Below are 12,873 nucleotides of genomic sequence, written 5' to 3'. Positions count from 1 at the left end.
TTTTAAAGAGGAAAATGCAATACTTAAAAAAATAAATTAAAAAGTCATTTATCACTTCGTTATCCAGCTCTAGATGACGTTATTTCTGTAGTGTTAATGAAGTCAAAATCATCAGTTACGAAGTCCTAAGCTGGTTGGTTATATTTTTTTTTTCTCTGAATAATACAAGTAGAGGTGAAAACATATACTGTACCTGCTTTTCTGCTATTCCTGAAATATTTTTCCATGTCTGCTAGAAAGTAAATTGCAACTGAAGTAATTCAATTGCAATTGATTAAATGTTTTGCTGAAGTACTGAGCCATTTTTATCAGTAATATTCTCAGTCTATTAAACCATGAAGTTAACAAAATTGCACAAGTCCACAAAACATAACAATTTTACTTCAGTTACACACTGATAGAGGTGTAGTGCACTCAAAATTTTGCTCTTTCATTTTATCTTTATTTGCCATGCTCTTGATTCTGTATTTTCTCTTGCAGTTACCTCTTTAAAAATTCTCTGGGCTCATTTGATGGTACCAAGATCTAAAATACCACATAGTGGAGTTCTCTTAAACATCTAAGGGATGTGTGCTAAGGCTGTTTAATATCATCACTGTTGCCCTAGGCTATTTGTGTTCTGTGTCTTTTACTAGCTATAATTAAGAAGGATTCGATTATGTCTATTGCATTGAAATAAATAATGCATAGTAGTTAATTTAGCAAATTAGATTTCACAATTCCTTTTTCATTGCTTTGGTTCAGACATTTGTTTAAGAGGTTTCCACTGTGTGTATAAAGCATTTGTATAGGTTGGTGTGCAGCAAATGTTAATCTTAGTTATTCATATGTGAGACATTTGAGTGACTTACTTTGAGTTTTGTATCTTGTGGATTATTTCTTTGCCCTTCATCATAAATTTAATATTTTAAGTGCATTATATTCTTATAGCCAGAGATTATGAAATTCAAAGGGAGAGAATTGAACTGGGGCGCTGCATTGGTGAAGGACAGTTTGGAGATGTACACCAAGGAGTTTACATGAGTCCGGTAAGCCTCACTTCTGCAATAAAAATAAGCAAACAATAAAACCTTTCTAGTTAAAAAATAAAATAAAAAATAAATGTATTCCTTAGATGCCTGAGTCTTCCAGAACAAATATTGACTTTGTGATTTATTTTTTGGAATAATCAGCATGTAGAGATGATTTCCCATGTTTCAGATAAGTAGAAAACTAGCTCCAGAGTAGTTTCTCTGCTCCTTTATCCCATTTTTTATAGATGAGGAAAGGAATCAAAAGAGCCAAGTAAATTACTCAGGACTGTACCAAAGCCACTGGCTGAGTTAGAATTAGAAGTCATTGCTTTTAACCCCAACCATACACTCTCTTCTTCATTTTGAGTGTGTCTAAGCATGGTAAGCACACGCCCCTTTGGCCATACTCCCCTATTGAGAATTTGGTGCTTTAGAACCTTTTCCAAAGTTTAAAACTGTATTTGTGGGTGTCCAGCCTGACTTGAGTTTAGGTTCAGCATTCAGTGCAGAAGCTGCCAACTGTGTCAGGGTAAAGTAATCTAATTTATGTGCTGAAATACTGAGAAGCAATTTTAATCTGCTATGCTGGAAGGGCAGTAGCCTGCAACAGAAGGACAATAACATTAAACAAATGTGTGTTTCTCCAGTGACCATCTCACTGTATCTCTCACAAAGAAGCTTGTACGTTAATAAAGTTACTACTTTTACCTGAAAGAAAAGATTCAAAATACTTGGACACCGATCCAGCAAAACCCCAATGCACAAGGGTCACCTCGATGAAACCAGTGACGTTGGCAGGACTTGTGTAATTTAGGCTGGTGCTTACGTGTTTTTCTAGACTGCAGCCACAAAGATTAAGATTGCAATTTAAATGGATAAAAAATTAAGTTTGTGGAAAAAAGCAAGAGAAAGCTGGAAAATGGTTTAATTTCAACCGATTTCAGGCTTATAACAAACTAATTCTGCAAGTGTAAAGTGAAGATTTATTTCTCATTTGAAGAAATTGTCTGGATTTTCGATAGATGACTTAATATTTCATGTGGTCAACAATCTAGTTCTAACTTCAGAAACAACATTTCCCAGAAACTGCTGGTTAGCGTCCTGGACTCGGTGGGTTAAATAAATAAATCTTTAATGCAGTATTTAAGTAAATAAGGATACATGTTATCCATTTCAGACGAGTTTGAAGTCTGTTCTAATACCTTCATTTAGAAAAGCAGATCTGATATACTTTGCATTAAGGGAGATTCTTATTTTTCCTTTCATCCTGTCCAAGTTAACAGGAGTAATTGAGGAGTAAAGTTTCACTGAACTTGGGGCACAGTGGATAAATCTAATGCTCTGTAAAACCAATTAAAGACTCCTTTTCTTAGGGACTATTGTTTTGAAAATGCTGTCTCTCTCCTTTTTCTTGAATTGGAAAACAGACTTTATTCAGTCATCTTGTGTCTAGTATGAGTTTTTTAAATGGCAACCTGCTGATCAGCTTTATTAATAAAAAATTTACTATGTTTAAGATACTTGAATATGTGAAGGGAAAACAAAGTTATTAATAAATTTTAATGTACTAGTCGCAGAGTGTAACTTACAGTTTTGGAAGAAATCTTACAACAGAGAAAAGATTAGTTACAATAACACGGTGGTGTTTCCATCCCTTTATATATTCAGCTCACATGCAAAAATACAGGGGTGATCTCTGGCTTCTTGTTCTGCTGTCTCATATTTGAATCTGAAAAAAATCTCACTTATCCCTGTCCATTGCACTTGCAAAGTTCTTATTCTAGTGACTGTGCAGCATCTTCTCAAATGCTGCTTACTACTAGGTATTCCTGAAATATCACAACCAGCCTGTATTGATAGGATACTGACTGGAAAATGTATTTATACACATAGGATGTGGTTGCTCAGATGTAAGCAATTCAGATAAGACTGTCTTTAAAGGCTGATTACCTGCGGGATTAATCCAGAAGTGTCATTTAAAATAGTGTTTGCTGCTCAGTACACAAACTGTTGCCAGTCTGATATATCCTCACTCTTTTGTCTCCTTATCTGAAAACAAAAGATCAGCAAAACCCTGATACGAAGCCTTTTCCTATATTAATTTTGCAAAATGTCTGGAGTCTTTGCTGGTTGCAGACACTGAAACTCTTCCTTTTGATGCTAATCTTGGTTATGAGATGTTTCAAAAACTTTATCTGTAACACCAGGAGAGGGATTGGTCTGGCAGGCCTCCAGCGGTCTCATCCGGTGTTGATTACTGAATCCTGATTTCAGAAGGGAATAAAGTCATCTTAATTTACCACCAGTTTTTCAGTCAGTTTATGGGCATGTTTATACATGAGAAAAGGTTTTAATCAATATTTTCCTGCAAAATCAACGTGAAGAGCTGTGTTGTGAGTAACGTACAATAAGCCTGCAAAATACACATATTATTCTAATTCTGGTAATGTTTGTCTATAAAAATAGATTTAAAATAAAGCAAGCATGAGCACACATAGCACATAATTCTCTGAATCTTCAGCTCTCACTGGCCTTCAAAACTAGGTGATGACATGTATCAATCCTGTAGCCTTTTGGGGAAAGGTTGATTAATAATCTTCCCATTAAGCAATACAGAATTCCCAATTTCCCAGTTGGAAGGAAAGCATCCTAGTCCTTGAGCAGACCTATACCTAATGTAGAAGCTTAATTTTAAACCACTTCAGCTGCTTTCAACAATGAGTGATGTCATCTGAGCCCCTCACGTTACTGTGGGGATACACTATGTCATAAAATACCATTTTCTAAGTAAGTCGTGGCGTTTTGAATATTAGTGAAGTTTGAAGACCTAAAGCTTCTTCTCAGGAGAAAAACACTTGCAGATTCTGTGAGCTCTGTAACTTATGGAAAAAGGGTATTTGAAAAACACACAAAAGCAAGAGAAGATGAAAGATGCCACCTGAGCTTAGAGGCTTCCTTTGGGCTGTCTCAGTGCTTCTAATTTTTCAGTATTCAGAGGATAAGCAGTCAGATGGTAAAATCTGTTTCTGATTTTGAATACATGTGTTCTGTTTAACTTGGTTTTAAGCCCTTGATATAACTGATCATGAAGCTAATATGTAAAATCCTTGTTTTACTTGCCTTTGTAGTTTGAGTTCAAAATTATAGCCAGTCTTTGCTCTGCAAGAGCCACAAAAAGTCCTTTATTTGGCTTTCCAGGTTGCTTGCTTGCATAAGCTAAGTGTAGTTGTTAGGCATATATCTACCTGTTTGCTTTTGTCAAGAATATCTTCAATAATGCAAAAAATTTACAGTACTATTCAGTTAAACTTACTATCTTCTGTCATAATTTTTGTATGATTTAACATAGTTTAAAACTTTAAATATTTCCTAGGCACATTAGATGTCAATGTTGCATACTAGGTGTCTTGATTATAATAATACTTTAACATTGAAGCTTTCAAAATTTAATTTATTAACTAAAGATATTTTAGTAAATCATTTTCTCTAAAGCAGTTTTGCTAGAATTTTAAAGGACTTGGCTTTTGGTGGGCTGTATTTCAGTTATTTCTCAATAATGTCTTTCAGGAAAATCCAGCTATGGCTGTTGCAATCAAAACATGTAAAAACTGCACCTCAGACAGCGTTAGAGAAAAATTCTTACAAGAAGCCTGTGAGTATTAAGATACTTCTTTTGGGGTAGCTTCTGTAACTGGTCCTTGCAAAGACTGCAGCCATCTGTGCCAGAAACTTCTGATACTAATGTGAATCTTTTCAGTGATGTCTGGCTCCTGAAAGGCTTCAGAACCAGTTTTAGAATAGTAGAGATCTGATCCTCTGTTTCTTTCGTCCTCCTAAGGAATTTAAAAAACATAGCACTTGTTTCAGTGTATTACTTTAGGTCAGATGGTTCTCTTTGTTAACAAAGTTGCTAAAAATGTTAGGTCTAACGGAGATCTGTTTTGAAAATTCAGAACTAAAAATTATCATAGAATAAACCAATTTTCTAAATAATTGCCCAGAAGTATTGCATTCCCCAAATGGTACATTTCACACATAGAGGAAGACTTCTTGTTGGCATGAATACTAACAGAAAACTTCTATAAAAATATTGTAGTTACTGATTTCTGTGCTGTTTGGTTTTGTAAGTAAATGAAGATGTGAGACTTAGGCCTTCATTTTTTGCGTATTATCCTCTGCTATTGTATATCTATAAATCTCATAAAGGTATTGTATCAATAAATTATTTGGTTATGGCCAGATGTTACAGTATACTTTTATTCACTATTCCTTTGTTCGAGGATTTTTTTTCCAATTGTTCTGAAAATCTGTGTTCATAGCTAATGCCTTCTTATTTCTGGATGTCAGATTTTTCTTAAATTACTATAATTTTTTCCATTATATTTCTAGCTGTTGTAAAAGTAAATACCATTGCTTATAGTAATAACTTAACAGTCAAAGGTAGGCTGCTGTCTCTTAACAATGTAGAAAATAATTGCTCATTGAATGTTCTTTATTCTACTTTGAGCTTGACAGATTAGGAAATGCCAACGTAGTAGACAGATAAATAGTGCTTTTCAATTTTGATTTAATAGTTTTGCCATTTCTTCTTTCTTTTTTTTTTATTCTAATTCCCATCTGTTACCTTTCCCTTGCTCGTGTTCAGATTGCAAACTCTCTCAGAAGATACTGCCTCCTAGTTTTCAAGAGCACACTTCAAAAGGCCCAAATCCAGTATCTGGAGAGGCAGAGTTGGATATTTCACTGAATTAAGACATCTGTTTCCTAATATTTTAATATTAGGAATATTAAAATATTTTTGCGTTTTAGTTGTTTGCTTGTGGTGGAGTTTTTGATGTTGAAGTAGTTTTGATTCTTGCAAGGAGGAACACTTCACAATAAATAGTAGATGAAAGAAAATGTTTTTATGAGCAGCACCTGTCTCTTCATTCCTGTCTGCTTTTGCAGAGCAGTGTGTTACTGTTAATGCATTTGTATATGCTAAAATACAAACCACCTGTTTTGGGGAGGTTTGTAGTGATGTTCCACTTCCTGTTTGGTAGATTGCTCCTTTCTGCAAGGAGTTCATTTCTCTTGCCTCTAGAAACTGGATGACAAAATGATACAATAACTCTCCTACTTTTCTGAATTTGTGAGTTTGTTAGCTAACATTGATTGATTTGATTTCTGGGAAGTACTTTCCAACAATGGAGTATTTTATTTTTAAAACTGGTAAGACAATATGATATAAAACTACATGTGTTATTTGCTTTTCCATTGCTTTGATAATTAAAACTGTATTCCTGCTTCATTTTTACATCAATGAAGCAGCATTTCCCATGTTATAAAACATTGTAAATTGCATTAGGTTAGATTAGCACAAGAGAACCCTAAAGCTGAATAATTGGGGCTTGTTTGGAATATACACTTTATTTACTGAGATTCTAATACTAACACTGGGTTCAGACAAACTAGTTTAGCAGTGCATACTTTCATACTTTAAAATTCCATTTACTTTGAAAGGGAAGAGGGGATTTGAATGATTAGGAAGCTAGCTTCAATTCTGTGTAGTATTTTAGCAGTTGTTATTGCCCGTTTGACATTTCACCACATTGTTTCTTCTTTTTTATTAATGTGTTAGGCTATGTCATTGATATAGGGTTATTTGTTTTATTGATTTTTTTTTTCTGTATTATTCATAAGATATTAATATTTTAAAGAATATGTTATCTTAAGTTTGCCCATATAAGTTTCTTTGCAGGAGAATATGTTATTAAACTGTTACAACATTAGGTCTTCTAAACAGCATTGTCCAAGGATTTTTCTTGGAATTTGTGGCATTGCAAGATGTGGTTTTATAGTTGCTGTGTACCAGTGTACAGAAGTAGAATTTAGAGCTCATCAGAGTAGGAATCCAAAAACACCTGCTGGCTTTAGCTTGTGATTAATTAAAAGCCAAAAGATCGCATTTTTATTCTTGTTTTGGGCTAACTGAAGTAGACTTCCCAGTTTGGTAATTGCCATGTATTTTTGTTGACACTACAAACTGTCATTTTACATTTTTTACATTTTACAAATGTACAAAAGACCCTACTTCAAGATTAAGTTAAGAATGTTTGTCATGCATAAGTTGGAAGAGAAGAACTTAATCAGAGGACTGATGTTTCATTTAACCTACCAAATACATCTCCCCAAAACATAAATAAGCACCGAGTCAGCCACCGAGGCGAGCAGCTCTGGTGCCGGCACGATGGGCCGCGGTGCACAGGGGAGTTTCCTGAGCCGGGGGAACCTGAGGGGAGCGGAGAGACCCACCAGGAACCAGCAGCTGAGGGGACCTGGGCAGGGCTGGCAGCAATGGCGGGAGATTGAACTGTGGTGTAGCCATCACTCATTGAGGTGATGAGCTTCGGTGCTGGTACTCTCTGCATGATGGATGGAGGGGTTACCTGAACCTGGGCAACACCAGGGAGACAAAGGGCCACCAGGAGCTGGCAGCTGACACAAGAGTGGCTGATGAGGCTTGAGAAGGCCAGGAGTAACCATGGCCAACCCCTGCAGCTGTAAAAGGCAGACTCTGGGGAGCACTAGTGACCTGGAGTGCTATGAACACGACAGGCAAACAGGGCGTGGTGTAACAGGTTGTGTGGCCGTGCACTCAGGGGTGGTGGTCTCTGGAAAACTGGGCTATTTCCTTCTGGGAGTCAGATGGACATAGCTTCCTGTTGAAACAAAATGGTTCTCACCCACTGCCGCTGCAAAGCCGTGACTGAAAGCCAGGTGGAAGTGATAAAACCTTCCTTCTGTGTGGACACCTACACCCAGACTGATCTCCCAGGAACTGAAAGAACTACCCAGAATCCAAGTTGCATGACATAGACCTGCTCGAGCAGGTCCAGAGGAGGCCATGATCAGGGGGCTGGAGCACCTCCCCTGTGAGGACAGGCTGAGAGAGTTGGGGAGAAGAGAAGGCTCTGGGGGAGACCTTATAGCGGCCTTCCAGTACTTAAAGGGGGCTTATAAGAAAGAAGAGAGAGACTCTTTATGTGGGAGTGTAGTCATAGGATGAGGGGTAATGGCTTTAAACTGAAAGAGGGTAGATTTAGATTAGCTATAAGGAAGAAATTCTTCCCTGTGAGGGTGGTGAGGCACTGGCACAGGTTGACCAGAGAAGCCCAGAGATCAGGTTGCCCATGGAGAACCCTCCCTGGAAGGGTTCAAGGCCGGGTTGGACGGGGCTTTGGGCAACCTGGGCTAGTGGAAGGTGTCCCTGCCCATGGCAGGGGGGTTGGGAATAGGTGATCTTTAAGGTCCCTTCCAATGCAAACCATTCTATGATTTCTGTGTCTTATTGCATAAAATATACTGTGACTGCACTGCTGAGACTGAAAAGCTAATTAAGCCCATGGAAAATAAAATGAGATGTGAATGTAATGATTAAATGAGATTTTAGTCTGTGTTGTAAATTGATACATTTTTTCCAGACATTGAATTATAGATACTCTTTTCCCCTTCCTCCTCTATCCAATAGAAAGGCACGGGTTAATTGGTCATGCGCTGGATTGATAGGTTGTTATGTTAACTTATATTGTGCTCAACCAGGGCAGAAGAGCCAGACAACCTGACCTGACTTGCACCTTCCCCAGCAGTTTACTGAAGCAAGTGGTGTTTCATACTGCCCACAGAATTTTAAATGACCAGACATTATTGCTTGCAAGCAGTTGTTTCAAGTCCTGCAGAACTGTGATATTTTCTGGTCGTAGACTAAATGCTTCTTAACTGACTTTTTTATTTTTATTTAAAAAAAAAAAGATTTTATGTAACACACCAACTTACTTCTTTTCCTTTTAGTAACAATGCGTCAGTTTGATCATCCTCACATCGTGAAGCTTATTGGAGTTATTACAGAAAACCCAGTTTGGATAATCATGGAGCTCTGTACACTTGGAGAGGTATGAAAAATCCTCATGCAACTGTGGTCATCTCTCTTTCAGCTTACAGACACCTTTACAAAAGACTGGAAAAATCACTTATCGGTACTAATGCAAAGGCACCCTCCTCAAACACGATGTCACACTTGTTTGTAGAATTACAGACTCAGAAACAGGAGTGACAGAATTTGATCTAACTCTTCCACTGAGGGAACTGCATCAGCTCATACCAAAGTGATTTAGTCATAGTTTTCAGAGAATTCAATTGCTGTTCCAGACTGAGAGCATGACCTGTGTCAAGATGATGATAATGCGGTATCATTTAAACTGCATTAGCAAACATATCTTCTAGAAGTGAAATTATGTGGTACACCTTTTATTCTTCCTGAGTAATAGTGCGTTTTCTCTTGGAACACTGAATTTCTTCTGGGTTTTTTTCTGTATAGGCTCTGCAGCAGAGACCCTAGATAAGATGACTTTCCTCACTATTATGTCTTTTGGATGAATGGTTTAAACAAAACTAGATCTCACTTCTAATAATTGACTTGTTTCCTTTGAGCCATGTGTTTCTGAAAAAGTGAGCTGAAGTGATCCTTCATACTGCAATGTAAGATAGTAATTGTAATTATCAAACTGCCATATGTTGTCCAAGAAAAAAAAAAATTAGGGCAGAAAAACCAGTAGTAGAGAAGTAATTTTCTATCAAAGAATTACAGATTTCCTTTGCAGTGCCCAAATCACTTTTCAAGCCCTTGTTTTAATGTATAAGGAGACTCTAGTGCCGCCTTCCATTAGGTCCTAACTGCCTTATACTGGGCATATAGCTTATAAAAATTCTGCATTGATACTGGCTACCATGAGCTAAATCCAGTTGTAGATTAGAATTAATGCTTCCAAAACAATACTGATCTAATCGGTGTTCAGACTGGCTACATGCTGTTTGTTCAAAAACATGCACAGTTGTCAAGGGAAGAACGCATAAAAAAGTCCAGGAGTGCTTTACTCTGGAACAGCAGCAGCATATGCTCTTAGTCTTCAAAAGGAGCCTGAAAGCATTGCACAAATTATTTTTTTTTGTTTGGCTAACAGTTTTCATGTAGAAAAACCAGCATGAATTCAACCCAGAGTCAGATTTCTTCACAGCAAGTGATTTTCTTTTCTCATCCAGTCTTAAGGGAAGGCGTGCCTATTGATACTTGTGTTAACTTTGCAATTTGAGATGTGCCTTGTTCACGTTTTTGGGGGTTTTTTTGTCCTAACTTCTTTCCTTTTTTTCCTTCTTTGTGCAAAAAGTTGAGATCATTTTTGCAAGTAAGAAAATACAGCTTGGATCTTGCCTCTCTGATACTCTACGCTTACCAGCTTAGCACAGCGCTTGCCTACTTAGAGAGCAAAAGATTTGTACATAGGTAAGATTTTATATGTGTATTTTTATATGTAGCTACGTGGAATTTTAGGGAATATGAGGTGTCCTGGATTACTGGATTTTTGACTGGCAGTATTCTGGCTATTGGATCATTTGTTCAAGTGAAGACAAATGCTTCCAACACATAGCTAGATCTTTGAAGCCTTCCTGTTGCGTTTCTTTTCCTTGACGTATGATGAATGTGTAGCAGCAAGACTTTGAAACTCCTAAAATCCACTTACCTGTTTTATGTCAGTCTCCATACTAGTGTGTCATTTCTTCAGATGCTGACACCAAAATTACTCTTTTCAAGAGTGACACCTGCTGGCCCACTCCTGGATTGACTTGGAGGTGGTGCCAGATTTTAAACAGAAAAGATTTCGGCTGAGTTGTTGCTTTGTGGTTACAATATTTTTTAAAGCTGCGAGTCAACTGTAATCTTCCAAATATAGAAAAGCAAAACAAGGGGCAGCCGGCTTCTTAAGTAAAGAACAGAGAAGACAAAATATTTATAAAATACAAGTGCTTGCTTAACCAGAAAATGAACCTAAATTTCCTTCTAGGTGTATTTTTAATTTTATTCCCTTGAATTTGAACATGGGCTTTCTAAGGAGAAGAGGCTGGCTTTAGCCTCTTATTTTATGCAATTAAAAGTTCACAGCACTCCAATTATCATGTACCATTTCATCTGTGTTTAAATACGTTCAGATTATGTGTGTTGTATATATTGTAGATACAAACACATACAGATGTAAGTACTAGGTATGTATATATACATAGATATGTATATAAAACCACTGTAAATAACACTCTTACGTTTGTTACAGATACTTGAATTTTGGCTAAGTAGATGTTTATTTTAACTCTAGCAATGAAATTTCAAAACACGACTTACTCATACCTTACTGAAATGGCAGAAATTAGCAGTGCTCAGTTTGCTGAGTCAAGCCAGAATCAACAGCCAGATAAGGTGGGTTGTCTCACCTGGGAAACTGCAAGAGAAAAATGCTCAAGTCTTTTCATAATCCCTGTGACATCACTAAAAACTGAGCTCCTTATTAGGAAGCCTCTTACAGAACTGAGATCTTAAACCAGTTCCTTACTTTTGCAGGGTTAGGAGGCAGATTTTCTTCTTTCCATCAATTCTAATTGCCAAAAATTGTTCTCCTGCGATATTTAAATAGATGAAGAGTAAAACTTTTTCCTCTGATGTTGGCATTGACAGTTATACTTTCAGACAACAACTATTTCTTGTAAGGATCAAATGTGCTGCATCATTTTTGCAAGCTCTGAGAATCGATAAACAAATATGTAGTCGTCGTTTTCTGTACATGCACACCCACACCACGAGTAGAGAAATAATTCAGTCCTCTCAAAAGAGTCTGATACTTCCGGATTTTAATAATTTTTTTCAAATTATTTTTCATCACTTTACGTTTTTAGATGACTAAAATAATGTTTTGTCTGTTTGGCAGGGATATTGCTGCTAGAAATGTGCTGGTATCTGCCACTGACTGTGTGAAATTAGGTGACTTTGGTTTATCCCGATACATGGAAGACAGTACTTACTATAAAGGTAAGATGACACTCTGGATCCTTTTTTGCAGGCCAGTTAGAACACAGTTGCTTCTCACAATATGAGTTTGTTGTCAAAAGGAATGAATCAGATTTTCTTGGTCTAGCTGTTGTATAAAAAGGCAAGCTATTCAGCAGTTTCATAGATGGCAGTAAATACCTACATGCTTAAAAAGAAGAATCACAAGGTCTGATTGAAGTTGCAAAAAGTAGAAAATAGTGTAGGTAAAATTCCACTTTTTAGGCCAGGCTTATAGTGCTTTCATTACAATTTTTAGAAGACTATCCACATTTGAAGCCTGTTTGAGATAAAATTCATGGCATAATATAGGTAGCCTACAGTGAGTTCAAGGTTACCTACAGATAAATTTTGAGTTTGTGCTGTCATTGTGTGCTGCATCCTTCAGATGCCACTGGACTAGGGAGATTCGGTACAAAAAAGTCTTTGAAGCCTAGCTTCTCCCCCATTTTGGATGGAATACTGATCTTAAGTGGCTCCAGCATCTGTGAGAAGTCCTGCGGTGCCTGATGGGGAAATACAGCAGGAAAACAGCCATTGCCTGTAGGGTACCGAAGAGTAGCATTTCAAATCTGGTGCATATTATGAAACCATGTATTCATAAATCTAATTTCAATATATTTCTGGTTTCAGTCATATATTTTAAAATATCCTTTACCAGTCCCTTACACTCCGTTATGTTTCCCTGCTTCATTTGTCTCTTATCACTGTGAGCTGCATATTGTTGTTCTAATTGCTGAGAGGAGAGGGGGAATACTTCCGACATCGTTTCTTGTGCTTTGGGGATTCGTTGTGGGGACTTTATTGGGAGGTTGGGGATTAATTTGGTTTTTGTTTGTTCTTCTTTCTGTTTTATGTAAGGCCAAACAACCTACCCTTTTTTAATTAATCATTTAAAAACACTTACTCCCTTGCTGAGATTTTGTGACAGTTTCACATTTGGTGCCAGTA

At 37.0% G+C, this 12,873-nt stretch overlaps 1 protein-coding gene across 10 annotated transcripts in view; it reads left to right on the top strand.

Moving 5' to 3' along the window:
• The window catches only part of PTK2 (protein tyrosine kinase 2), a 230,008-nt gene that overhangs the window by 177,849 nt on the left and 39,286 nt on the right, over positions 1-12,873 (top strand). For all 10 annotated transcript variants that reach the window (XM_074888817.1, XM_074888782.1, XM_074888773.1 and 7 more), the window contains 5 exons: positions 931-1,028; positions 4,581-4,665; positions 8,844-8,944; positions 10,217-10,332; positions 11,804-11,904. In XM_074888817.1, the coding sequence (XP_074744918.1) occupies positions 931-1,028; positions 4,581-4,665; positions 8,844-8,944; positions 10,217-10,332; positions 11,804-11,904 (501 nt within the window). The remainder of the gene's footprint in view (positions 1-930; positions 1,029-4,580; positions 4,666-8,843; positions 8,945-10,216; positions 10,333-11,803; positions 11,905-12,873) is intronic.

The sequence above is a fragment of the Strix uralensis genome, chromosome 1 (assembly GCF_047716275.1).
Source record: "Strix uralensis isolate ZFMK-TIS-50842 chromosome 1, bStrUra1, whole genome shotgun sequence".
Lineage (NCBI taxonomy): Eukaryota > Metazoa > Chordata > Aves > Strigiformes > Strigidae > Strix > Strix uralensis.
Note: the sequence above shows the minus strand (reverse complement) of the source record. Positions and strands in the feature narration are given on the sequence as shown.